The sequence below is a fragment of the Gorilla gorilla genome, chromosome 15, assembly GCF_029281585.2.
Source record: "Gorilla gorilla gorilla isolate KB3781 chromosome 15, NHGRI_mGorGor1-v2.1_pri, whole genome shotgun sequence".
Taxonomy (NCBI): Eukaryota; Metazoa; Chordata; class Mammalia; order Primates; family Hominidae; genus Gorilla; species Gorilla gorilla.
Window position 1 is genome coordinate 21,883,928 of NC_073239.2, and position 26,906 is coordinate 21,910,833.

The 26,906-nt window shown below is 38.7% G+C and overlaps 1 protein-coding gene across 2 annotated transcripts in view; it reads left to right on the top strand.

Annotated features, from left to right (window-relative positions):
* Window positions 1-22,722, top strand: part of BAZ1A (bromodomain adjacent to zinc finger domain 1A) — a 120,493-nt gene extending 97,771 nt beyond the window's left edge. For both annotated transcript variants that reach the window (XM_055361308.2, XM_031001894.3), the window contains 9 exons: window positions 995-1,158; window positions 1,756-1,910; window positions 3,822-3,970; window positions 10,210-10,457; window positions 10,545-10,771; window positions 13,248-13,714; window positions 16,606-16,748; window positions 20,535-20,622; window positions 21,751-22,722. In XM_055361308.2, coding sequence (XP_055217283.1) covers window positions 995-1,158; window positions 1,756-1,910; window positions 3,822-3,970; window positions 10,210-10,457; window positions 10,545-10,771; window positions 13,248-13,714; window positions 16,606-16,748; window positions 20,535-20,622; window positions 21,751-21,947 — 1,838 coding nt within the window. In that variant the 3' untranslated portion in view covers window positions 21,948-22,722. The remainder of the gene's footprint in view (window positions 1-994; window positions 1,159-1,755; window positions 1,911-3,821; window positions 3,971-10,209; window positions 10,458-10,544; window positions 10,772-13,247; window positions 13,715-16,605; window positions 16,749-20,534; window positions 20,623-21,750) is intronic.
* Window positions 22,723-26,906: the final 4,184 nt, after the last annotated feature.

A 26,906-nucleotide genomic window follows, 5' to 3' on the forward strand; every position in this document is an offset into this window, starting at 1 on the left:
ATAGCAGCATTTCCTGCTTGATGGTTCGTCCACTGATGACAAATAAGAAAAAGCAGTAAGGCATTTTTAGATGTGTTTTTATATTAATAAATTAGATTCTCTAGGTAAAGAATTGCTTACTTGTTTCCTGTGGGAGAGAAAATAGAGCTAAAAACGTTTTAAATTAAATCAAAATTTTAAAAAGAATTGCTTAAATTTAGGGGCATGTTACCATGACCACTTCAGTTTTTTTCAGGATTAAAAACTATAGATCACAATTATTGGGGTTTTTTTTGTTTTTTGTTTGAGACAGAATTTCGCTTTTGTTGCCCAGGCTGTTGGGCTCACTGCAATCTCTGCCTCCTGGGTTCAAGTGCATCTCCTGTCTCAGCCTCCCAAGTAGCTGGGATAACAGGCACCCGCCACCACACCCAGCTAATTTTTTGTATTTTTAGTAGAGATAGGGTTTCACCGTGTTGGCCAGGCTGGTCTCAAACTCCTGACCTCAGGTAATCCACCTGCCTTGGTCTCCCAAAGTGCTGGGATTACAGGCATGAGCCACTACCCCCCGCCAATGTTGAGCATCTTTTCATGTGCTCATTGGCCATTTGTCTATCTTCCTTAAATATCTATTCAGATCCTTTGCCCATTTTTAAATTGGGTTGTCTTTTTATTGTGCTGTAAGAGTTCTTTATATATTCTGGATACAAGGGCTTTATTTATTTATTTAGAGACAGGGTCTCGCTCTGTTGCCTAGGCTGGATTGCAGTGGCATAATCATAGTTCACTGCAGATTCAAACTCCTGGGCTCAAGCAATCCTGCCTCAGCCTCCTGAGTAGCTGTACAAGGGCTTTATAAGATAAATGATATTCATTCATTCATTCATTCATTTGTGGCACTTGAGGATTTACAAAGCACTTTTATATCTGTTATTTCAAGATCATAACAGCCACATGGAGTAATTGTAGTTTTTAATAAGAAAATCATAATAAAAGTATTTGATTACTATTTCAGACAAACCTCAGCCTGATAGCAAACCAACATATAGTCGGGGAAGATCTTCCAATGCATATGATCCATCTCAGATGTGTGCAGAAAAGCAACTTGAACTAAGGCTGAGAGATTTTCTTTTAGATATTGAAGATAGAATCTACCAAGGAACATTAGGAGCCATCAAGGTTTGTACTTGTTCCCATTTTTAGTTTGTCTAATCTACTTGGTCCAGAATTTTGGTCAGATTTGTTAATTATATGGCATAGACAAGGCATATGTGTTTTGAATAAACACCAGAGAATGATAAATTTTTTATGAAAACTTAAGTTTATTCCCCTGCATAAAAATATTTTTTCCGATATTTTCATCAGATGTTGAAATGCGTAAGGATATTTTCTTCTTCCTTGACTAGCCCCTGCCTTCTCTGCTGAGTCTGGTTGGTTTGTTGGTTTCTTTGTTACCTTTTTAAAATCTGTAATTCATGGCCGATAATGTATTCTGTTCATGCCTTTGCCATCATCCGTCACTTTTTTGCTATCAAGTGACCAATCTTAGAACTGTTTATGATTTATTTATACAGAAAGTAAGGCATTATGGTTTTCATCTATGAAGAATATGAATTCCAGTTTGGCCACTTAGTAACCTTATTTTTAGATACCTTTTTGATTCATAATCATTTCTAAAATATCCATGAATTGATTTTATATGTATATTGAACTTCATACCTCTCAGAAACAATATATTCCATTTTTCATGGTTAGTAAGTTTGAATTTTGTTACAGGTTACAGATCGACATATCTGGAGATCAGCATTAGAAAGTGGACGGTATGAGCTGTTAAGTGAGGAAAACAAGGAAAATGGGATAATTAAAACTGTGAATGAAGACGTAGAAGAGATGGAAATTGATGAACAAACAAAGGTCATAGTAAAAGACAGGTACAAAAAGATTTTTCTAAAGTAACCATTACTTTTCCTTGCCATTTTAAGGTTTTTTTTTTTTTTTGGTTTTTGTTTTTAAGTAAATATGTTGCTTTTTCTTATTTTAAAAACTTGTCGTGAGGACCTTGATATTTGTAACCACTGGAATGATCATTTTCTAAACCTCAGGATCTCTGTTACTCCACTTTGTACTAATGCAACCAAAAAACAATTCATTCGAATAATGATAATTTCTTAAAGTTTTTTTTTTAAATCTTTGAACTTAAGGTTTTATTAATTTTGGAAAGTAATTATACTATTATTCTTCTTTTCTATAGGAAAACTTAGTAAATTAGTAAATTCTGGTAAACTTGAATGTTATTTGAGCCAGGCAAGATGGCGTGGGCCTGTAGTCTCAGCTACTCGGGAGGCTGAAGCAGGAGGATCACTTGAGGCCGGGAGTTGGAGACCAGCCTGGGCAACATAGTGAGACCCTGTCTCTCTTTTTTTTAATTATCTGGGCATGGTGGCATGCACTTGGTTTTTGTTGTTGTTGTTGTTATTTTTTGAGACGGAGTCTTGCTCTGTTGCCAGGCTGGAGTAAGGTAGCACAATCTCAGCTCACTGCAACCTCCTACTCCCTGGTTCAAGCAATTCTCCTGCTTCAGCCTCCTGAGTAGCTGGGATTACAGGCACGTGCCACCACGCCCAGCTAATTTTTGTATTTTTAGTAGAGACAGGGTTTTGCCATGTTGGCCAGGACGATCTTGATCTCCTGACCTTGTGATGCCCTGCCTCGGCCTCCCAAAGTGCTGGGATTACAGGCCTGAGCCACCACGCCTGGCTGGCATGCACTTGTAGTCCCATCTATTCCATCGTTGTACCCCAGGACTTCAAAGCTGCAGTGAGCTAATAATGATTGTGCCACTGCACTCCAGCCTGAGCAACAATGAGACCTCATCTCTAAACAAGTATAAGTATTAAATATTATTACTAATCAGAATCTATATCCATATATCTATAGATACTTTTATTTTTTCAAGATTATTTTGGATATTATATGCCTTTAAGCAGTTTGTCATCTAGAAGGGAACAGTAGAGAAACATGAGGCTAGCATTATATTTACTAGAATGGGGTACTGATAGAAGGTTATACCCAGTGCAGATGAAGTACACGGGCGGGCTACTTGTCTTAGTAGAACATGGGAGATAGTAAAGGAAGTGCAAGAGGAAGTGACTGCAAAGCTGAGCCCTAAAGTTGAGAAAAATAGGACACTGGGAAGAAAAAACATGTACAAAGGCTTTGAGTGAATGAGTTTGCACTTTAAAATGATCATTTTAGGCTGGGCGCAGTGGCTGACACCTGTAATCCCAGCACTTTGGGAGGCTGAGACAGGTGAATCATGAGGTCAGGCATTCAAGACCAGCCAACATAGTGAAACCCCGTCTCTACTAAAAATACAAAAAATTAGCCGGGCACGGTGGCGGGCGCCTGTAGTCCCAGCTACTCAGGAGACTGAGGCAGGAGAATGGTGTGAACCCGGGAGGCAGAGCTTGCAGTGAGCTGAGATCGCACCACTGCACTCCAGCCTGGGCGACAGTGCGAGACTGTCTCAAAAAAAAAAAAAAAAAGGCGAAACAAGAGAAATAGAGATAAGCTGCCCGAAATACTTAGGCTTTAAGGCCCATCACAATGTCACCTCTCTAAAACCCTTCCCATAAGCCTTCCCTCTTCTTTCTCTCCTTCAAATATTTACCCTTAGTCCTTCTAAATGAATCTCCCTTCCCTACTAGTCTACTGCAACTCCTTGAGATTGAGGAAATGATTTTTTACAAAGGTATAAATAAGCATTTGAACCAATGAATGGACTCAAGTTTTACCTAATAGTGTTTTTAAGTACCATAAACTCTTAATTGTTTTAATTGTAGACTTTTGGGGATAAAAACAGAAACTCCAAGTAGTGTATCAACAAATGCAAGTACACCACAATCAGTGAGCAGTGTGGTTCATTATCTGGCAATGGCACTCTTTCAAATAGAGCAGGGTATTGAGCGGCGTTTTCTGAAAGCTCCACTTGGTAAGTATCTGTTTTTATTTCAAAATATTAGTTGTGTCATAAGTAATTTTGAGTTGGCCTTTAACTAATAGAACTTTATTGGCTGACATAATGAAATTGATAATCTTAAAAACTTGAGATGTTTTCATTTTTAAATGAGTTCTTTTAAGGTGAGATTTATTTTTAGAATAATACAGTCTTTTGTGAAGAGTTTCATCAAAAGAAAGATTACCAGCTAGGCACAGTGGCTCATGCCTGTAATCCCAACACTTTGGGAGGCTGAGGTGGAATTGCTTGAGCCCAAGAGTTTGAGACCAGCCTGGGCAACATATAGCAAGAACCCCATCTCTACAAAATTAAAAAAGAAAAAAATTAGCTAGGCATCATGGCATGCAACTGTAGTCCCAGAGGCTGGGGTGGGAGGATCACATGAGCCCAGGAATTTGAGATTACAATGAGCTATGACCACACCATTGCATGGTGGCCTAGGTGACAGAGTAAGACCCTGTCTCTTTAAAAGAAAAAAAAGATCACCAAAACCTATAACTAGTCAGACCTTGAATAATCAAAGATTATGTGTAACTTTTTTTTTCTGTTATTTGAAAGAGAACCCCAAATAAGTGACTTAAAAGTTTACCATTTGGGGCATAGTTTGATGATATGAGTCACTGACCCACATGCTATATCAGAAATACCAAGTGCTAAATCAGAAATACCAAGTGTTAAAAGGAACACGGGTGAGGAAATGCTCTATAATTTATAGTGAGGAATAATATACTGTCTGTATCACTTTTTGACAAATTATGAAATTAGTGGGTTTTTAGGGACTAATCTAGGAACCTCCTAACCATTATGTTTTTGGGAAAATATCTGTTTCAGAATTCTAAATCAATGTTTATATCATAACTGTCTCTAATTCCCTGTTGTTTTTTTGAGATGTTTAATTTATAACTCATCATGTTGAGATATTTATATTCTTGTAATGGGATCATGGAAGAAATAACTTTCTTAAACCATATCTTTTTGGTCTCCTATTGAAAGAACTACTTGAATTGACTAAAATCCTTCAATAATTGTTTTAGCTGGGGGTGGTGGCTCACGCCTGTAATCCCAGCACTTTGGGAGGCCGAGGCGGGTGGATCACCTGAGGTCAGGAGTTGGAGACCAGCCTAACCAACATGGTGAAACCCCGTCTCTACTAAAAATACAAAATTAGGTGGGTGTGGTGGTGCATGCCTGTAATCCCAGCTACTTGGGAGGCTGAGGCAGGAGAATCGCTTGAACCTGGGAGGCAGAGGTTGCAGTGAGCTGAGACTGCACCATTGCACTCCAGCCTGGGCAACAAGAGAGAAACTCTGTCTTAAAAAAAATAAAAATAATAATTTTTTGATATCTCATTATTAGAACAAAGTTTTCATAGTACAATCAGAGCAGTTTTGAAATGTGAATATATTTGTAAACTTTTTAAATTGAAGAGTTGTGGCCAGTATCTCATTAAGTCTATTCACACTGTTGTAAATTGATAATCGTACCATAAGCTTAATAACCCACTGGCCACATTGAAAGTAGCAATTGTAAGAAATAAAATATGTATAATCACAGCTCCCAAAGATAGCAGAGTTGGTATTTGCTATGTCACTTTTATTTCCCAGTCTTCAGTATTTCTTAGGATTTTCTTTGTGTAAATCCAGTTATGTGTACAAGGGATCACTCTGTATTTATTACAACCACATATTAATACACAATTAGCTAAATTAAAATTTCAATTTAAAATTATTTGCAAATCATGCAGGTTTTATAAATGTAAGATACTGTTACTACTAACACTGTGATTCCAAAAGAGTAAAAGGATAAGACACAATATTGCTTATTTTCCCACTTCTGAAATTTTCATTAAAGTTTTTTATAAGTTGAAGGGGGGGAAATCAAATTAATTGTTTAGTATGTCTGTATTTTCATCTGCACAACTTATTAAATATTTAGACAAAGAAAAAGGTTAACATTGAGAGTTGTTACAGCTTGTCTAGTAGGTTATATGAGAGACACTGTTGCTTATGCTGGTTTGTATACAGTGGTTTTCAAACATTAATTTCATTCCAAAAGATAGAAAGTTATAATTCAAGATCTTAAGAAATAAGTGAAATAAGAAAAGTTTGTTACTTTGGTAGTGTCAAAGTTAAATATTGGTTGAAGTCAAATGTTGGTCATTTATAATATGGGTGTCTACTGTTGCTGCTCCATAAAAAGTTATTAGAATAACTTAAGCCTTTGAAAGGTCTGTTTTGCACAGGACAGCAGGAGATGGAGATAGGCTATCTGAAATAAAGTAATCAAGAATATCATTGATTGGGGAGAGAAAAGCAGGTTTTACTTTATGAATATTTGAGATGGAATATATATCGAAATTCTCCATTCACCTGATAATATTTCATGATAGCAAATTAATCATAGTAGGCATTTTCCCAATTTAGCTTCAGAAGTCATTTCAGTTTCTTGAGGAAGCATGTACAAAATAAAAATTCTACTTACTTTCTACCTCTCTAATATGTCCCTTTTATTCTAGAGATTAATCATACTGCTAAAAGTAGACTTTTTTTCATTTGGGGAAGATAAAATCATGTTTTGTTTTAGGTAAGATACATGAGGATGTTTTTTAAGATTGATAATTCTGTTATTTTTAAAGTCATACTTATGGTTAAACCCTTAAGCTATGAAAAAAAAATCTTCAACTAACTATATCAGTTTGAAATTAGGTAAAACAGAAATTAATAAGGATCAAAAGGGAGATAGAAAAAAAAGGACAAGAAAAAGAGAGAGAAAGATCTATCTAGTGTGAGAGATGGTAAATTTTTAACTTTTTAAAGAAATTTATGTTTTGTCTTTTTAAAGAATGATTTTACTTTCTCTATGGCTGAATACTGATTTGCATATTTAGCTTTTGAAGGAAAACCTTGGATTTGATTTTTTTGGAAGGGAATGGACTTGGGGGTAAGCTTAAAATAGTATCTTCCTAGCATTTCCCTTTCTATATTTCACACCTCAGCTAATCACTCTTCTAAATTGGCATATAGAAAGTTGACACCGGTGAATCTTTGTATACTTAGCTATTAGTGAAAAGAATGAATGGCTATGGAACTTATGTTTACCTGTTTCACATAAAGTATTTATTCACAGCATTTTTTTTCTTTTACTAGCTTGGAGAGACATAGGACAAGAGTTTTTATGTTTTGTCCCCTAGAGAAGCCTGTCCTGGTCACATGGATTACTGTATAGTGGCCATTGAACAGTATGAAGTCTCCCACTATAATATTTGATTATGTGACTGCCAGTATTTTATATTAGTAAGATCCTTTTAATAATTTATTGAGGAATTTATCTGTGCTAGCATAATGGAATATAAAAGATGAACAAGACATTTTCTGCCCTTTACGGTTGTGTAATCTGGGGGGAAAGCAAGGTTTAAGATAAGGAAACAACAGAAAAATGGAATCAATTGTATATACTATTTTCTATCCTTATATCAGTACTATGCAAAAATAGAAAAATAGGCACATTCATTATGGACTAGAATAAGAATTGGGCCTTGAGCTACTGCTGGTTTAATTTTCTTAAACCACCCCGTTAATCAAATCCCATAGCATTTCACCAACCTTTGCATTAAAAAATCATTCAAACTAATTTCCAAGATTCTAAAAGTTCTTCATAATTTTTCTTTCTTCCCATTCCTTCACATTGACCTCTGCAACCTTATTCCTTGCCAGCCATTACCAATGAGAATATTCTCTGATTTACCCAGAAAGATCATGATCTTTGAACTAGCTATTCGTGCTACCTCATTCCTTAGAGGCCCTGCTCAGGCCAGAACTTTTCATGAAGGCTTATATTTTAAAAACCAAGATAAGTAAAACGCTCACAATGACAGGGGAGAAATAAATCAAATGCATTTAAGTGGACTCTACTCTCCAACTATTATATATATATATATTTTGAGACAGAGTCTTGCTTTTGTCACCCAAGCTGGAGTGCAGTGGCACAATCTGCAACCTCTGCCTCCTGGGTTCAAGCAGTTCCCCTGCCTCGGCCTCCAAAGTAGCTGGGACTACAGGCACCTGCAACCACGGCTGGCTAGTTTTTGTATTTTTAGTAGAGATGGGGTTTCACCGTGTTGGCCAAGCTGGTCTCAAACTCCTGGCCTCATGTGATCCATTCCCCTCAGCCTCTCAAAGTGCTGGGATTACAGGTGTGAGCTACTACATCTGGCTCCAATTAGACGTTAGATACAGTTTTGGATAGTTGACAGGGAGAGTGAAGCAAATAGAAGAAAAGACTGTATTAACATAAAATCTAGCTGGTTTATATACTGTCTACAAAAGACACACCTAAAACAAAACGACATAGATAAAGATGGAAAAATATTACTGATGCTGCATTCTAAGTAATAGCTTTGTATTTTCCCAACTTCATTAACATGTCAGCTTTGAAGAGCCATTTGACCCATCCACTGTGTTTTTGCCTCTGTTTTTAATCTCAATCATTTTGAAAAGTTCTAACTGGATCTTTTTCAAACTGCCTGGTTATTCATATTTTAAACTTCTTAAAACACATTAAAGTTATTTTATATTCTGTTTCTAATTCTAGTATCTGAAGTCTTTATGAGTTTGATTCTGCTGGCTTTCACTTAATGTTTTGTTTCCACATGTGCCTTGTGGTTTTGATTAACTCTCATTCCTCAGATTTCATCTGTGAAAATCTTTTCAGAGAGAATTTGCAAAGATTTGTACTTGTTTCTGCCATTCACTTGAGGTCACTAGCAATCCTAGACTACTTTAAAATCTTAGCCTATGTTTTTTTGGGTTTTAAACCTGTTCAAGGCTTTGCTTGATCCTCAGGGAGATTATTTTCCCTTTCTAACCAATGCCGAAGTCCAGGTGAATCAACTTTCTTGCTCTCCATTTTTTCATGTAGCGCCTGTTTCCACTCTGACACTTGAAGGGGTAGCTTTCTGGGGTCCTAGCTTTTTAGAGAGGGACTAACCACCCTGATGGGCCCTAGGTTTCATGTCCTGTCAATCTCACCCTGCCCGACAGGCAAACAGGAGCTCAAGGTCCATTGGTACTTGACAGGTCTCTGCTTTATGGTTTTAACTTATTGTGTATTTCTTCACTTTTCCAGCTGTACTAAACATTCCTTGAAGATAGGGACCATAGAATAGACTAGTTTCATATCTTCTAAAGTGCTGCACATAGGGGGAGCTATACAGTGCACTAATAACGATAGTAATATTAGCATTTACTCTGACAGACACTTCAATGCCTTATGCGTATTATCTCATTTAATGTTTCCAGCAACCCTTAGAGGCAGATACTCTCCATGTATTACAGTTGAGGAAACTGAGAGACAGATGGATTAACTTGCCCAAGTTCATATGGGGGAGCCAGTACTCACCTCAGAGCAGACTGTCTCCAAAGCCTGCATTTTCTTAACCGTTATACTACTGCCCAAGAGGTTTTATTTGAGAATAATAGTAGGAAATAATGGTATTATAGAACCAGATTATGTATGGAGTCTTATATACCTTGCAGAATTAAGTATAATGTTTTCGGAAAATTAAGGTGGTAACAATATTAAAGATTGAAGTGGAAATCACACATCAGTATAAAATGACTATTGATTGATAGCATTTAATCAGATGATTAAATTTTTTAGCCCAGAAGATAAAGAATGGTGATGTTAAGTGACAGAAGGTTTCAAATGTTTCTATATAAATATTAGTGCTGAAAAATCCATTTTGGTAGTATTAACATTGTTTTTACTTACCACAATTTTAAAACTATTTTCTTAGAAGATATTTAAGTTGGAGAACAGTCCATCTTTTATATGAGATGAGGAAGTAACATACTTCATTCAAATGAATAGTATAGACTTGGAATCATATGTAACCAGTTTTTAAAATTAGCTCAAGATTTGATACAAAGACTAGATTAAGAACACATTGTCTGAATTATTTTTCTCTTTAGCTATTAAAATCCCTTAGCATTTGATTTATGAATTTAAGTAATTCCTTATGTCATAAACGAGATGCGGCTCAGCAAATATTTTCCATGAGATTTTTGTTTTTAATATCAGCATGGTCTTTTTGTTAAGTATCAGAAGAAAAGAAATGTAAAATCTAACCTATATTTAAACTACCAACAAACTATTTCTAGGAAGATTACTAGGTTTGCCTAAAAAATTGTAATCACTTTCCCTTTTCATTTAAGATGCCAGTGACAGTGGGCGTTCTTATAAAACAGTTCTGGACCGTTGGAGAGAGTCTCTCCTTTCTTCTGCTAGTCTATCCCAAGTTTTTCTTCACCTATCCACCTTGGATCGTAGCGTGATATGGTCTAAATCTATACTGAATGCGCGTTGCAAGATATGTCGGAAGAAAGGCGATGCTGAAAACATGGTTCTTTGTGATGGCTGTGATAGGGGTCATCATACCTACTGTGTTCGACCAAAGCTCAAGGTATTTTTTTCTTCTTATCAGATTAGAAATGAGACATTAAGATTTTGAGCAACAGATGATTAATGATCATTTATGTGATTTTTTCAGACTGTGCCTGAAGGAGACTGGTTTTGTCCAGAATGTCGACCAAAGCAACGTTCTAGAAGACTCTCCTCTAGACAGAGACCATCCTTGGAAAGTGATGAAGATGTGGAAGACAGTATGGGAGGTGAGGATGATGAAGTTGATGGCGATGAAGAAGAAGGTCAAAGTGAGGAGGAAGAGTATGAGGTAGAACAAGATGAAGATGACTCTCAAGAAGAGGAAGAAGTCAGGTAAGTCCTAACATGCAATAAAATGAGTCAGTAAGTCTTAGTTAGACAATTTCTCCACTATTCAAATACAAATGGAATAGTTAGGGTCTGTAACTTAGTTTAAAACTAATATATAGGCCGGACACGGTAGCTTATGCCTATAATCCCAGCACTTTGGGAGGCTGAGGCAGGCGGATCACGTGAGGTCAGGAGTTCGAGATCAGCCTGGCCAACATGGTGAAACCCCGTCTCTACTAAAAATTGAAAAATTAGCCAAGGTGTTGGTGGACACCTGTAATCCCAGCTACTCGGGAGGCTGAGGTAGGAGAGCTGCTTGAACCCGGGAGCGGAGGTTGCAGTGAGGTAACGGATCACGCCATTGCACTCCAGTCTGGGTGACAAGAGCGAGACTCCATCTCAAAAAAAAAAAAAGAAAAGAAAAGAAAAAAGAAACTAACGTATAGTGGCCTGAAGTTACCCTTGCTTTTTATATATTATAAACATTCAAAAATATTCCCAAGGGAGTATTGATAATTTGGGGAATCTCAGAGAGAGTGATAAATGCACTGTATTTTTATACTTCTGCCACATTAGCACCTGGAAACAGCTTCTATACTACCATATAACTAAGTATTCTGCAACTTAGCATGCTGTGTCATTCAGGCCTAGTGAATGAGTGTGGAGCCTGGATATTCCTTCTGTGGCAGCACTGGGGCAATCTCCCCTTACTTGAACCTCCGGTTGAGGGCCGAAATAAAGGGATATTTAGAATTTTATATCCACAAGGTAGATATACAGGCTTACCTCAAAGATACTGCCATTTCAATTCCAGACCACAGCAATAAAGCAAGTTACAAATTTTTTTGGTTTCCCAGGGCATATAAAAATTATGTTTACATTACACTGTAGTCTCCTAAGTGTGCATGCAGTAGCACTATGTCTAAAAAATGCATTTCTATATCTTAATTTAAAAATAATGTATTGCTAAAATATGCTAACAATCATCTGACAGATAAAAAATGAGCTCATGCTGTTGGAAAAATTATGCCAATAAACTTGCTTGATGCAGAATTGCCACAAACCTTCAGTTTGTTTAAAAAAAAAAATTATAATTGTAGCATGCAGTGAAGCACAAAGCACTATAAAATGAGGTGTGCCTATGTCTAACCGGTAGCTATAAGCTAGACAGATCTACTGGGGGTTTTCTGTCAGCAGGCCTGACCATAGCCAGTCATATCAGGGAAGTCATTGTGCTCCTTGTTCTTATCATCCCCCTCCCCCTGGCTTTTTTTTTTTTTAAACATTTGAACCCCATTCTTGTGGAAGCAGGAAAATGAGTATGAAGCAAGGCAACCTAGAACTGTCAAAAGTGCAAAAGGACCACAGTTGGAGAAGTTGAGATAGAGCCACCCCATCTGTTTTAAACAAGGTTTTAAGAAATACCAGCTAGAAGAGCCATCTTCCCTGTAGCTTGTGAGGGCAGTATTATGTTAGGCATAAAGATGATAAAGAATGTGGAAAGTTCTTGCAAGTACATGGGATAAACTGGAAGTCCAGGTATATGGGGAGAGGAATAATGAGTTAATGGAGGTGTTGCATTCTTTTAATTAAGGACAGTTAAAAGATTAAATATAGTTTTATAGTCAGAGTCAGAAGACAACAGAGAGGTTCTTGGCGTGGTATTCAGGAACCACCGGTTCAAGGCCCACTTCATTGGCAGCCACTGGCTAAAACTGTAGGTTATCTCAGTATCAATGATAATGAAAAGTGGTAGTCTCCTGTAGCAAAAGGAAACAAAAGAATTTCATTTTAAGATTACTTCATTACTCTTAAGTTTTCCAACATGATTGACTAAGTCTATTTATTGGTTCTCCTGAGCATTTTATTACAATTTATCAGAATTTAGGACTTAATTTTCATAATGATGTCCTGAAGTTACCAAGAAGATATGGACTGGGCACGGTGGCTTACGCCTGTAATCCCAGCACTTTGGGAGGCCGAGGCAGGCAGATCGCCTGAGTCCAGGAGTTTGAGACCAGCCTGGGCAACATAGCAAAACCCCATCTCTACAAAAAACTACAAAAATTAGCCAGGCATGGTGGTACACACCTAGCTACTCAGGAGTCTGAGATGGGAAGAGCACCTGATCACAGGGAGGTCAGGCTGCAGTGAGCTGTGATCATACTACTGCACTCCAGCCTGGGTGACAGTGATACTCTGTCTCAAAAAAGAAAAGAAAAGAAAAGAAAAGAAAACATAAAATATTCTCTTTGCAGATAATTCTCTTTGCATTTCAAAGAAATACATGAAAGCACATTTTAGATTCCCTTGAGAACTTAAAACTTATTGACTCTTTAAGGAATTGAGTCTAGGATAAGTCTCAGTTATATAGAAAATTTACATAAACTCATTGGCTAAATACAACAAGGAGAATAGAGCTAATCATATGTTCATCATTGCTCTGTACAATAATTGTGTTTTCTAACAATATTTATAGCCTACCCAAACGAGGAAGACCACAAGTTAGATTGCCAGTTAAAACAAGAGGGAAACTTAGCTCTTCTTTCTCAAGTCGTGGCCAACAACAAGAACCTGGAAGATACCCTTCAAGGAGTCAGCAGAGCACACCCAAAACAACTGTTTCTTCTAAAACTGGTAGAAGCCTAAGAAAGATAAACTCTGCTCCTCCTACAGAAACAAAATCTTTAAGAATTGCCAGTCGTTCTACTCGCCACAGTCATGGCCCACTGCAAGCAGATGTATTTGTGGAATTGCTTAGTCCTCGTAGAAAACGCAGAGGCAGGAAAAGTGCTAATAATACACCAGAAAATAGTCCCAACTTCCCTAACTTCAGAGTCATTGCCACAAAGTCAAGTGAACAGTCAAGATCTGTAAATATTGCTTCAAAACTTTCTCTCCAAGAGAGTGAATCCAAAAGAAGATGCAGAAAAAGACAATCTCCAGGTATGAAGAAATCTAAACTCTTCCTTCCCTAGGAAAATTGAATAATTTGGAAATATTGAATGTTGAGATACTTTGGATCATTTTTTAAAGTCTGTCACTAAGATACACAAAGTTATTAGGGAACAATCTGACCTGAAGCATAATAGTCATTGAAGGGGCAACTATTTAATGAATAAATTATATTACTAGTATTTCTACTAGTGAAGCAGGGTAATAAACTTACAAATGATGTTCTGTTTTTAATGGAGATATTTGGCCAATATTTGAACAGTGTCAGGATACTACATTATAACACATTTCACTCTCTCCCACCTTGTCCTCCCTCAAAACGCAAATACTCAGCATCACCTAGACAAGCTACATCAGATTATTTGGTAAGGTTCCCATCTCACATACTGAATTTGGGGTAAAGGGAGAGTTGGAAGCAGTAATATTTTTAGGAAGTGATGACCAGCTGTCTTTTTATTTTTTATTTGATTGACTGACAGAGTCTAGCTCTGTCGCCAGGCTGGAGTGCAGTGGTGCAATCTTGGCTCACTGCAACCTCTGCCTCCTGGGTTCAAGCGATTCTCCTGCCTCAGCCTCCCGAGTAGCAGGATTACAGGTATGCACCATCACACCCGGCTAATTTTTGTATTTTTAGTAGAGACGGCTGGTTTCACCATGTTGGCCAGGCTGGTCTTGAACTCCTGACCTCAGGTGATCCACCCACCTTGGCATCCCAAAGTACTGGGATTATAGGCGTGAGCCACCGCGCCTGGCCTCAGTTGTCTTTTTAATTCTCACTTTTGTTTATAGTAATCATTATTCATAGACTAATTTCTTTATTCATAAAGAAATTCATAATCTCTTCCTTTCCCTTGTTTTAATGTAAGTGGTAATAAAATTTTGATTTTTTAATTTTATTGTTATTATTAATTATACCAGTCACTCAGGCTGCTGTGCAATGGCGCAATCTGAGCTCACTGCAACCTCTGCTTCCCAGGCTCAAGCAATCCTCCAGCCCCAGCCTCACAAGCAGCTGCGACTACAGGAATGCACCACCAAGCTGACTAACTTTTGTATTCTTTGTAGAGACGGGGTCTTGCCAAGTTGCCCAGGCTAGTCTTGCACTCCTGAGCTCAGTTATCTGCCTGCCTTGCCTTGGCCTCCCAAATGTTGGGATTACAGGTGTGCGCCACCACACCTGGCCTGGCCCTATTTTTTTGTTGTTGTTTTTTAAATGAAGCTAAACATAAAAAATGCCACTGTTTCTCAAAAAAAAAAAAAAGCCACTGTTCTTCAAAGAATTTTAGATACGTTATATTGCATTATTCGGATAAGCAGCAGGATTAAGGAATTCATTGGTGAAAGAATGGCACGTAATCTGTTTATGCAGTCACCAGATTGTCAAGTTTTTTAGGGGAAGTATCCTAATTTTGTACCAGTCAGGATCTAATTTAGCTTTTCCTATCCGCTTATCTGTTTTGCTTTTCCCCAATTCTCCAAGCTGTTTGGAGAAATAATACACTTGAAACATTTTTACTCAAAAAACTAGGAAGAAAAACTTTTTGTTTTCATTGATTTGTGAAATTGCTAAGCCTGGTACTAAGGACAAATAAAAGGGGAAATGTGTGGACCTACACTGCAAGGAGAGAATTTATACATCTGAATACATATATGGACTATACTACCCTTTCTACCAATGCATATACATTAGATTTCATTATACCATACCTTTCTTAGGTCTGTGAGGAAGCATTTTGCTTTTCGAATGTTATCTAGATATTAAAGTTAAGATCTGTGGCCAAGTGCAGTGGCTCATACCTGTAATCCCAGCAGTTTGGGAGGCCCAGGTGGGTGGATCACTTGAGGTGAGGAGTTGGAGACCAGCCTGGCCAACACAGTGAAACCCCATCTCTACTAAAAATACAAAAATTAGCTGGGTGTGGTAGCAGGCACCTTTAATCCCAGCTACTCGGGAGGCTGAGGCAGGAGAATTGCTTGAACCCAGGAGGCAGAAGTTGCAGTGAGCCAAGATCATGCCACTGCACTCCAGCCTAGGTGACAAAGCAAGACTCTGTCTCAAAAATTAAATAAAATAAATAAATAAAATTAAGATCTGTAAGAATAATCTTTTACTTTACCAGTGAGAATTGCTTTTCCATTATGCAAGGTAATTTATATGTAAGCCTAGTTTCTAGATCTGAGGAGGTTACTTTCTGAAGGATATGCTTTAGGAAATACTAGAGAATTGCTTAGTTTCAGTTAACTGTAGCTGAAAAGGCCGGGTGCGGTGGCTCACGCCTGTAATCCCAGCATTTTGGGAGGCCGAGGCGGGCAGATCACGAGGTCAGGAGATCGAGACCATCCTAGCCAACACGGTGAAACCCTGTCTCTACTAAAAATACAAAACAAAATTAGCCGGGCACCGTGGCGGGTGCCTATAGTTCCAGCTACTCAGGAGGCTGAGACAGGAGAATGGCGTGAACCCAGGAGGCGGAGCTTTCAGTGAGCCAAGATCGCGACACTGCACTCCAGCCTGGGCGACAGAGTGAGACTCCATCTCAAAAAAAAAAAAAAAAAACTGTAGCTGTAAAGTATTTTTAATAAAATTGAGTAAAAATAATCCAAAAACTTTTGTGTTCTAGATTTTTCTTTTGCATTACACTCTAAAAATCTGTTCCCAATGAATGTTTAATGCAATTGGACATTTTTAAGATCAAAAAGGAAATAATGACTATTTGGTCCTATTTTGGTCGAATTTTCATATCTCCCAGAAAATAGTTAACATCTCAGTGTACGGAGTGTCTATTTTCTGTTGGAATTTGGTATTTATATATCCAGTTTGGCGTGTAGTGAACCAATATTTTGCTTTGTTATCACCTAAAATGTTGTAATTATTTACTCAGAGCCATCGCCTGTGACACTGGGTCGAAGGAGTTCTGGCCGACAGGGAGGAGTTCATGAATTGTCTGCTTTTGAACAACTTGTTGTAGAATTGGTACGACATGATGACAGCTGGCCTTTTTTGAAACTTGTTTCTAAAATCCAGGTAATTACTAGACTTGATAAAATGTATTCATGTATATTATCTGATTTAGTCCATGTGATAACTTTGAAGTAGTCAAAACACCTGTTACTCACTGTCTAGTTTTTTTTGTTGTTGTTGTTTTTTCCTGAGACAGTCTCACTCTGTCACCCAGGCTGGAGTGCAGTGGCGCGATCTCGGCTCACTGCAAGCTCTGCCTCCCAGGTTCAAGCGATTCTCCTGCCTCAGCTTCCTGAGTAACTGGGATTACAGGCACACACCACCACACCCGGCTAATATTTCTATTTTTAGTAGAGACGGGGTTTCAACATGTTGGTCAGGCTGGTCTCAATCTCCTGACCTTGTGATCTGCCCACCTCGGCCCCCCAAAGTGGTGGGATTCCAGGTGTGAGCCACCGCACCTGGCCATGTCTTCTTCTTAGTATTTTTAGAGACAGGGTTTCTGTCGCCCAGGCCGGAGTGCAGTGGCATATTTTGGTTCGCTGCAGCCTCAACCTCCTGAGCTCAAGTGATCCTCCAACTTAGCCACTTGAGTAGTTGGTACTACAGGCACATGCCACCAGGTCCAGCTATTTTTTTTTTTTTTTTTGAGACAGGGTCTCACTTCATTGCCAGGCTGGTCTTGAACATCAGTTCCTATGTTCAAAACAATAGGGTTGGCTGGGTGCAGTGGCTCACGCCTGTAATCCCAGCACTTTGGGAGGCCGAGGCGGGCAGATCACGAGGTCAGGAGATCGAGACCACCCTGGCTAACACAGTGAAACCCCGTCTCTACTAAAAATACAAAAAAATTAGCCGGGCGTGGTGGCAGGCACCTGTAGTCCCCGCTACTCGGGAGGCTGAGGCAGGAGAATTACTTGAACCCGGGAGGCAGAAGTTGCAGTGAGCCGAGATCGCGCCATTGCAGTCCACACTCCAGCCTGGGCAACAAGAGTGAAACTCCATCTCAAAAAAAAAAAAAAGAAAACAATAGAGTTAGACAGCTCAGTCCCTTCTAATTTTGTGACTGATTCTTTTTTTGTTGTTTTTGTTTTCGTTTTTGTTTTGAGACGAAGTCTTGCTTTTGTCCCCCGGCTGGAGTGCAGTGGCGTGATCTTGGCTCACCCCAACCTCCACCTCCCAGGTTCAAGCGATTCTCCTGCCTCAGCCTCCCAAGTAGCTGGGATTACAGGGGCCTGCCACCACACCTGGCTAATTTTTGTATTTTTATTAGCGACAGGGTTTCACCATGTTGGCCAGGCTGTTCTCGAACTCCTGACCTCAGGTGATCTGCCCACCTTGGCCTCCCAAAATGCTGAGATTATAGGCACGGGCCACCGCACCCAGCCTTTTTTTTTTTTTTTTTTGAGATGGAGTCTTGCTCTTGTCGTCCAGGCTGGAGTGCAATGGCGCGATCTCAGCTCACTACAACCTCCGCCTCCCAGGTTTAAGCAATTCTCTGCCTCAGCCTCCCAAGTAGCTGGGATTACAGGCGCCTGCCACCACGCCTGGCTAATTTTTGTATTTTTAGTAGAGACAGGGTTTCACCATGTTGGCCAGGCTGGTCTCAAACTCCTAACCTCAGGTGATCCATGTGTCTTGGCCTCCCAAAGTGCTGGGATTACAGGCATGAGCCACCGTGCCCAGCCATGACTGATTCTTTATAAATAATGATGGTGTGTTACAATGACCTCAATTTTTTGTTCTATGTAATGAATATGAATAGTTAATTGAGTACCATTAATCATATTTTTCTTATGTAAAGCAGTGGTTCTCAAACTACCGCATGCCTCAGAATCATTTGGAGGACTTGCTAAAACATTGATTCCTGAGCCCCAGAGTGTTTGATTCATTAGGTCTGGAATGATGTCTAACTCTTGGATTTCTGACAGGTCCCCAGATGATGCTGATGGTCCTGGCCCAGAGAGCACATTTTGAAAAACACTGATATAAAAGTTATTCTGGGCCAGGCGTAGTGGCTCACACCTGTAATCCCAACACTTTGGGAGGCCAAGGCGGTGGATCACCTAAGATCAGGAGTTCAAGACCAGCCTTGCCAACATGGCAAAACCCCATCTCTACTAAAAATGCAAAAATTAGCTGAGCATGGTGGTGCATGCCTGTAATCCCAGCTACTCGGAAGGCTGAGGCAGGAGAATCGCTTGAACCCAGGAGGCGGAGGTTGTAGTGAGTCGAGATCACGCCATTGCACCCCAGCCTGGGCAAGACTCTGTCTCAAAAAAAAAAAAATAGGTATTCTGGCTGGGTGCAGCGTGTCACGCCTGTAATCTCAACAGTTTAGGGCCAGGCACAGTGGCTCATGCCTGTGATCCCAGCACTTTGGGAGGCTGAGGTGGGCGGATCACGAGGTCAAGAGATTGAGACCATCCTGGCTAACACCGTGAAACCCTGTCTCTACTAAGAAAACACAAAAAATTAGCCGGGCATGGTGGCACACACCTGTAGTCCCAGCTACTCTGGAGGCTGAGGCAGGACAATCGCTTGAACCCAGGAGGCAGAGCTTGCAGTGAGCCGAGATCGTGCCACTGCACTCCAGCCTGGGTGACAGAGTGAGACTCCGTCTCAAAAAAAAAAAAAAAGAAAAAAACCAGTTTGGGAGGCTGAGGCAGGTGGATCGCTTGAGCCCAGAAGTTTGAGACCAGCCTAACCAACATGGTCAAACCTTGACTCTACAAAAAATACAAAAAAAAAAAAGAAAAAGAAAAAAATAGCCGAGTGTGGTGGTGCATGACTTTAGTCTCAGTTACTTGGGAATCTGAGGCAGGAGGATCACTTGAGCTTGGAAGGTGGAGGTTGCAATGAGCCGAGATAACACCACTACACTCCAGCCTGGGTGACAGAGCAAGACCCTGTCTCCAAAGGAAAATGAAAAAAAAAAAAAAGATAGGTATTAGGTAACAGTGATGGCCTAATCAAACTGAAGGATATGAGATGGTGTTGTAGTTAGGTTATATATATATATATGGCAGAATGTGATCTCTTATATAGCAAAGATAGAACAGAGTTATGGTACTGTAATAGAAGTTATCATGGTATTACAGAAGTAGAGTAGACAGAGATTGATTTGAGCATTTCAGAGGGACAAAATAATAATTAGAACGCTTTTTAAGGAGAACTATTTGGAACTGGTCATTGAAGAAGGATAGAATTTCAACACTAAGAAATGCAGTAAGGATGTTTCAGGGAGAAAGGAATATGCTATACGGTAGACGACACCCAGAAATGAGAATATGGTGAATGGTGGATGGTTTGAATGAGGTTGGGTTGGAAAGTCTCAGACACACAACTGTATTATAAAGGGTCTCACTCACCAATGTGAGGTAAAGGTTTCTGAATGAAGAAGTGACATCATCAGAATTCTACTTTGAGACTTCTAGAGCAAGAATGAGAAGGATTAATTAATATTGAATAGCATAAAAAATTAAATCTTAGTTTGACTTGTTTGACTCATTTTGCCTGGGTAATTTTTGTCCTAAATTACACTTTGTTACATACATTTTATTCATTATTACAAATGCAATAATGCTCATTGAAGAATTTTTTTTCTTCTGGTCACAACTGACAATGGTGTGTATATATAGAGAGAGCGCGATATCTATATAGATATATATCTATATAGACACATCTATATAGACATATATATATCTATATAGAGAGGAGAGAGTCATGAGCAAGACCATATTGCAATTGCATATTGAGTTGCTTTTTAGTGCAAAACTTTTAGTTATTTGAACACTTCTTTCCAGTTAAGTTTTCTGTGTGGACAGAGATATTTGAATTATTTTACAGGTCCCAGACTACTATGACATCATCAAAAAGCCCATTGCCTTAAATATAATTCGTGAAAAAGTGAATAAGTGTGAATATAAATTAGCATGTAAGTAATTTATGTTTTTCTTTGTTATTTATTTTTCTAAGGCATTTTGTTATAGCATCTTTGATATTTATTTTTGTTTAAAGAGGTAGAGGCTGTTTTTCTGTTACTAAAAGGATGTGTGTTGATGTAGTTGTGTAGATGGCATTCCATGAGGTTCCACAAGTACTTATTAGTGTATGTGGGGATGAAAGATGGATTAGGATCAAGTAAGTTAAGATATTTTATAGATCTGATCTTACTCAAAGAAGTTCTTTATAATCACATAATGTATATGATCACATAATGTATATGATCACATAATTGGAGAGTTTCAATAAAACAATTTTAAAGTATTTACAGTTAAACAGTTTTAAGCCTCAGTTCTGCTACTTTGTTTCAGAATCTTTTTTCTTTTTTTCTTTTCTTTTTTTTTTTTTTTTTTGAGATACGTCTCACTCTGTTGCCCAGGCTGGAGTGCAGAGGCAAAATTTTGGTTCACTGCAGCCTTGACCTCACAGGCTCAAGCTGTCCTCCCACCTCAGCCTCCCAAGTAGCTGGGACCACAGGTGCAGGCCACCATGCCTTTTTTTTTTTTTTTGAAATGATGGAGTCTTGCTCTGTGGCCCAGGCTGGAGTGCAGTGGTGCGATCTCGGCTCACTGCAACCTCTGCCTCCTGGGTTCAAGCGATTCTCCTGCCTCAGCCTCCCGAGTAGCTGGGATTACAGATGCCCGCCACCACGCCCCACTATTTTTGTATTTTTAGTAGAGATGGGGTTTCACCATGTTGCCCAGGCTGGTGTTGAACTCCTGACCTCAGGTGATCCGTCTGCCTCGGCCTCCCAAAGTGCTGAGATTACAGGCTTGAATCACCGCAAGTGGCTAATTTTTGTATTTTTTGTAGAGATGGGGTTTTGCTATATTGCCCAGGATGGTCTCAAACTCCTGAGCTCAAGTGATCCTCTTGCCTCAGCCTCCCAAGTGCTGAGATTACAGATGTGAGCCACCATGCCTAGCCAGAGTCTTCTCTTTCTAAAGAAAAAAGTGGGCTTCCATTTTCTTAATAAAATTTCCAGATATGATACAAGAATTATATTTATTATAATTTATGTACTTTCATTCTAATCTTTTTTGTCTCTTTCCCTTTCTAGCTGAGTTTATTGATGATATTGAGTTAATGTTTTCGAACTGCTTTGAATACAACCCTCGTAACACAAGTGAAGCAAAAGCTGGAACTAGGCTTCAAGCATTTTTTCATATTCAGGCTCAAAAGCTTGGACTCCACGTCACACCCAGTAATGTGGACCAAGTTAGCACACCACCGGCTGCGAAAAAGTCACGAATCTAACTTTGTCCTTCTAAAGGATATATTTGAAGAAAAACAAATTGTTCATGAAAATGGAACATTAAATCATGCTGTATAAAGCAATAACAATTGATTGACCACATGAAAGTGTGGCCTGCACTATATTCTCAATTTTAATATTAAGCACTCAGGAGAATGTAGGAAAGATGTCCTTTGCTACAGTTTTGTTCAGTATCTAATAAGTTTGATAGATGTATTGGATACAGTACTGGTTTACAGAGGTTTTTGTACATTTTTGAGATCATTCATGTGTCCAGAGATCTTGGAAAATATTTTTTCACCCATGATTTATTTTGTTATCGATGATTTTTTTTTAAAGTGGTGGTATTAAGGGAGAGTTATCTACATGGATGAGTCTTCCGCTATAGCACAGTTTAGAAAAGGTGTTTATGTCTTAATTAATTGTTTGAGTACATTCTTTCAACACTACACATGAATGAATCCAATCTTATATCCTTGAAGTGCTGTACCAGTGCTGGCTGCAGGTATTAAGTCCAAGTTTATTAACTAGATATTTATTTAGTATTGAGAGTAATTTGTGAATTTGTTTTGTATTTATAAAATTTATACCTGAAAAATGTTCCTTAATGTTTTAAACCTTTTACTGTGTTTATTCCTCTAACTTCCTTAATGATCAATCAAAAAAAGTAACACCCTCCCTTTTCCCTGACAGTTCTTTCAGCTTTACAGAACTGTATTACAAGTTTCTATGTATAACTTTTTAACTGTACAAATAAAATAACATTTTTTCAAATAATCTGGAATTCTCTAATTTTTACACTCAGCTTTGGACTTTTGCTCATGATAAAAACAGACCATAGGAACCAGCGTTTTGTTGTACCTGAGTCTCTACAGCAGTAATTTGCTGCTTTTTCTGCCGAAACCCTTGAGGAGTAAGATCCATTTCATTTCATCAAAAACAGTAACATGATCTGCATGGATTCTCATTAAAAAGAGGAGAGAAAGTTTGGAATACACTCACCTAGTTGAGAATCTGGAAATAATTAAAGTTTTTATGCATATATACACATAAAAGGAGCTATTTCTTAGGTATGGAAGACATACAGGGGCTTCAGTTTTGTAGCATACTTTTCCTTTTTAGGAAAAGGCAGGTGTCTTCCCTATTCTCTAGGACTTTTTGGTAGGCAGGAGAGAACCTTCCCTCTATTTCCTTAAAAGCCTGAGGGTACTGCATTATTATTTAATTAATTGACTTGGAAGTTTACCTGTCTTTCTCATATAGTTTGAGATTATCAATTTTCTAGATTCTTCACATGAATATAACTGTAACTTTTGGTAAATGTGTATAATTTTATATGCCATAATTAAATTTCTTGGAAATTAATAACATTTAAATATCAAGACAATTCTGAAAATACAATTACATTTTAATAGTAATTTATCTGATTAATATTCTTTTTTTAAATAAAATTTTAATTTTTTAGAATAGAGACAAGGTCTTGCTGTGTTGCTTAGACTAGTCTGAACTCCTGAGCTCAAAGTGATCTGCCTGCCTTGAACTCCCAAAGTGCTGGGATTACAGGTGTGAGTCACTGTGCCCGGCCAATATTCTTCATTTTTTAATGTTAATAACAAGCAATTTTTATGTTAGCTTTTCTTCTACACAGTTAACACCAAGGAACCATTTCCAACCAACTAATTATGGAATTATTCAATCTGCAAGTCAGTCATAAAACTTGCAATTTATTTACCATTTCTCAGACTGAGTTAAAATAAGACCTTACCTTTTTTTTTTTTTTTTTTTAAGATGTGGTCTTGGCTCTGTCACCCAGGCTAGAGTGCAGTGGCATGATCTCAGCTTACCGCACCCTCCACCTCCTGGTTTCAAGTGATTCTCCTGCCTCAGCCTCCCGACTAGCTGGGATTACAGGCATGTGCCACCACACCTGGCTAATTTTTGTATTTTTAGTAGAGACAGGGTTTCACCATGTTGGCCAGGCTGGTCTCAAACTCCTGACCTCAGGTGATCTGCCCACCTCAGCCTCCCATAGTGCCGGGATTACAGGCGTGAACCACCGCACCAGCCAAGACATTACCTTGCAATCTGCTCAGCCAAATTGTCTTATATGCCAAATTCATCATTTATTCCCATACACATCTATAGTAATTAAAAATTTTAGGCCAGGCACGGTGGCTCACGCCTGTAATCCCAAAACTTTGGGAGGCTGAGGTGGGCGGATCACCTGAGGTCAGGAGTTCGAGACCAACCTGGCCAACATGGTGAAACTGTCTCTACTAAAACTACAAAAATTAGCTGGGTGTGATGGCAGTTGCCTGTAATCCTAGCTACTTGGGAGGCTGAGGCAAGAGAATCTCTTGGACCTGGGAGGCGGAGGTTGCAGTGAGCCAAGATCACGCCATTGCACTCCAGCCTGAGTGGCAGAGCAAGACTCCATCTCAAAAATTTTATACAGCAACATGATTGACAAGGGATATATGGTAGTGGCTGAGAATGTAATGTCAACATGACCAAGAAAGCAATCAGCATTATTTGACTCCTACTTTTCTTTCATGTTTTTCTTCAAGGAGAAAGGACTACATAATGGAATGAGAGAAACAAAAACATGAGTCAGAGAACTGGAGTCCAGTATGATGAAAGAGACATTTAAATCAGCTGGGCACCTCTTACTGAGTTTAGTCTCTAAACCCAGATAAATTGTATTTTTAAAAGCACTTGATTTGTAATTGCAAAAGAGAGTACCAGAAGGGGAATAAATTAATATATCCCATTGTGTTGCCAAGCCCTTTAATGCAAAAGTTTATAGCTTTTGTACCCAAAAACTATGTAAAATGCTTTTTTTATGTTAAGCAAGGCAGTTCTCTAAGATTTTGGTATTCTCTCAATTTTTCAGTTAAGGTTAAGACTCAGATGGATTTTTGTTTTTAAGACAGGGTCTCACTGTGTTGCCCAGGCTGGACTCAAACTCCTGGGCTCGAGATATCTTCCCACCTCAGCCTCCAGAGTAGCTGGGACTACTGGTGTGAGCCACTGCACTTGGCTGGATTTTATTTTTTTAAACACTTGCCCAAGATCACAGAGTAAATTACATCAGTTCTATCAAACTTCACCTTTCCATTACATCAGGGTACCTCCCAGAAGATAAGACATAGTCCATTTTCTCATTTGTTCATTTTTGATATGTTAAAATGTTATTTTTTTTCTAGAGAGAGAAGGGGACATGGTTAGTTGCACAGATTTGAGTACACTATTTGATTTCAAGAATTCGGCAGAGTACTTAGGTTAACTTCAGTAATAACGTGAGGAATATCGTGCTCAGGCTATATTCCACACTAACCCCATTAGCTGTTTATATTTGCCATTCAAGAAAGCTTATGGCCAGGCTCACACCTGTAATCCCAGCACTTTGGGAGGCCAAGGCAGGCAGATCACTTGAGGTCAGGAGTTCGAGACCAGCCTGGCCAACATAGTGAAACCCTGTCTCTACTAAAAATACAAAAATTAGCCAGGTGTGGTGGCACATGCCTGTAATCCCAGCTACTTGGGAGGCTGAGGCAGGAAAATCACTTGAACCCAGGAGGCAAAGTTTTCAGTGAGCCGAGATTGCACCACCGCACTACAGCCTGAGTGACAGAGCAAGACTCCGTCTCAAAAAAAAAAAAAAGTTTACACTTTTAAGAGCATTAAAGCAAACCTCTAGATTAGGGGGAAAAAATACAGGAACATCAGTATACAAGTTATTTACTGGTATGCAAATGACCAAGCTATTATTTATTTAGAAATAGGGTCTTGCTCTGTTATGCAGGCTGGCGTGCAATCCGTGGCACTATCATAGCTCGCTGTAACCTTGTAACCTAAAACTCCTAGGCTCAAGCAATCCTCCCACCTCAGCCTCCCACAGCTCTAAGATAACAGGCGTGAGCCACTGCTCTCAGCCTAATCTTTATTTCTTACTTTTCTGAGTGAACGTTTTGTCTTAGGAGCTAGCAACTCTATCAAAAAATTTTGAGAAAATATATTGAGTATAGATGCACAAATCTCTGTAAATTTTAATATTGTGATTTAAGCCTTTATTGTAGCCATTATTAGAGCTATATTACTTTATTCCCCAGTAAAATGAAAATTTTATTTCTAGTTATAAAATGAATAAATGGTGATTGCCCATAAAAATAGAAAACAACAAATATATAAAATAGAAATAAACAGTGTATAATTTTCTGGATTCCTTTCTTCAGCAAAATGGGATCATGGTGTACAAATCCTATGTTAAACAGCTCTTTTCATTCTGCAATGTATTGTGGATGCCTCTATTTCTGAGCTGTCCAGTACTCCAGTCTATCTAGGTCTCACCTCATTTGGAACCCTTCTCTCAGATATCCCAGTCTTGCATTTATTTAACCAGTTATCAAATGACATATTTTTTTCAATGTGAAGTCATCTCTAATGACATTTAGATGGTACAAAATTATAATTTCCTTGGGATACTCTGGCTACTATAATTAACTCACACATTAGTAATATTGTTCATGTATATGACAGCTGTTTCTGATCTAATGATCTGAAGAGTAGCAAACTAAAACTGGATGAGGCAGTGTAGCATTTTTCCAGCTGATAGGCATTTGATTTTAAATATTTCCCTCCCTTAGCTTTTTGTGACTGGTATTTGTTCTTTTGCCTCATCCTATGAACTTCCCCATGAAGGAGGAATTGGGATAGGATTTGACATCCTGCTGTAAACAACTAAAAAACTGGACAAAATAACTAACTATGGACAATAGGCAATTCTCAATAGTCAGCAAGACTAAGTACTACAAGATTTCCCTGTCACCTTCCTAAATAACAAAACCAAGCAACTCAATTTTTTTTCCTTTTTTTTTCTGAGACGGAGTCTCTGTCATCCAGTCTGGAGTGCAGTGGCGCGATCTCGGCTCACTGCAACCTCCACCTCCAGGTTCAAGCGA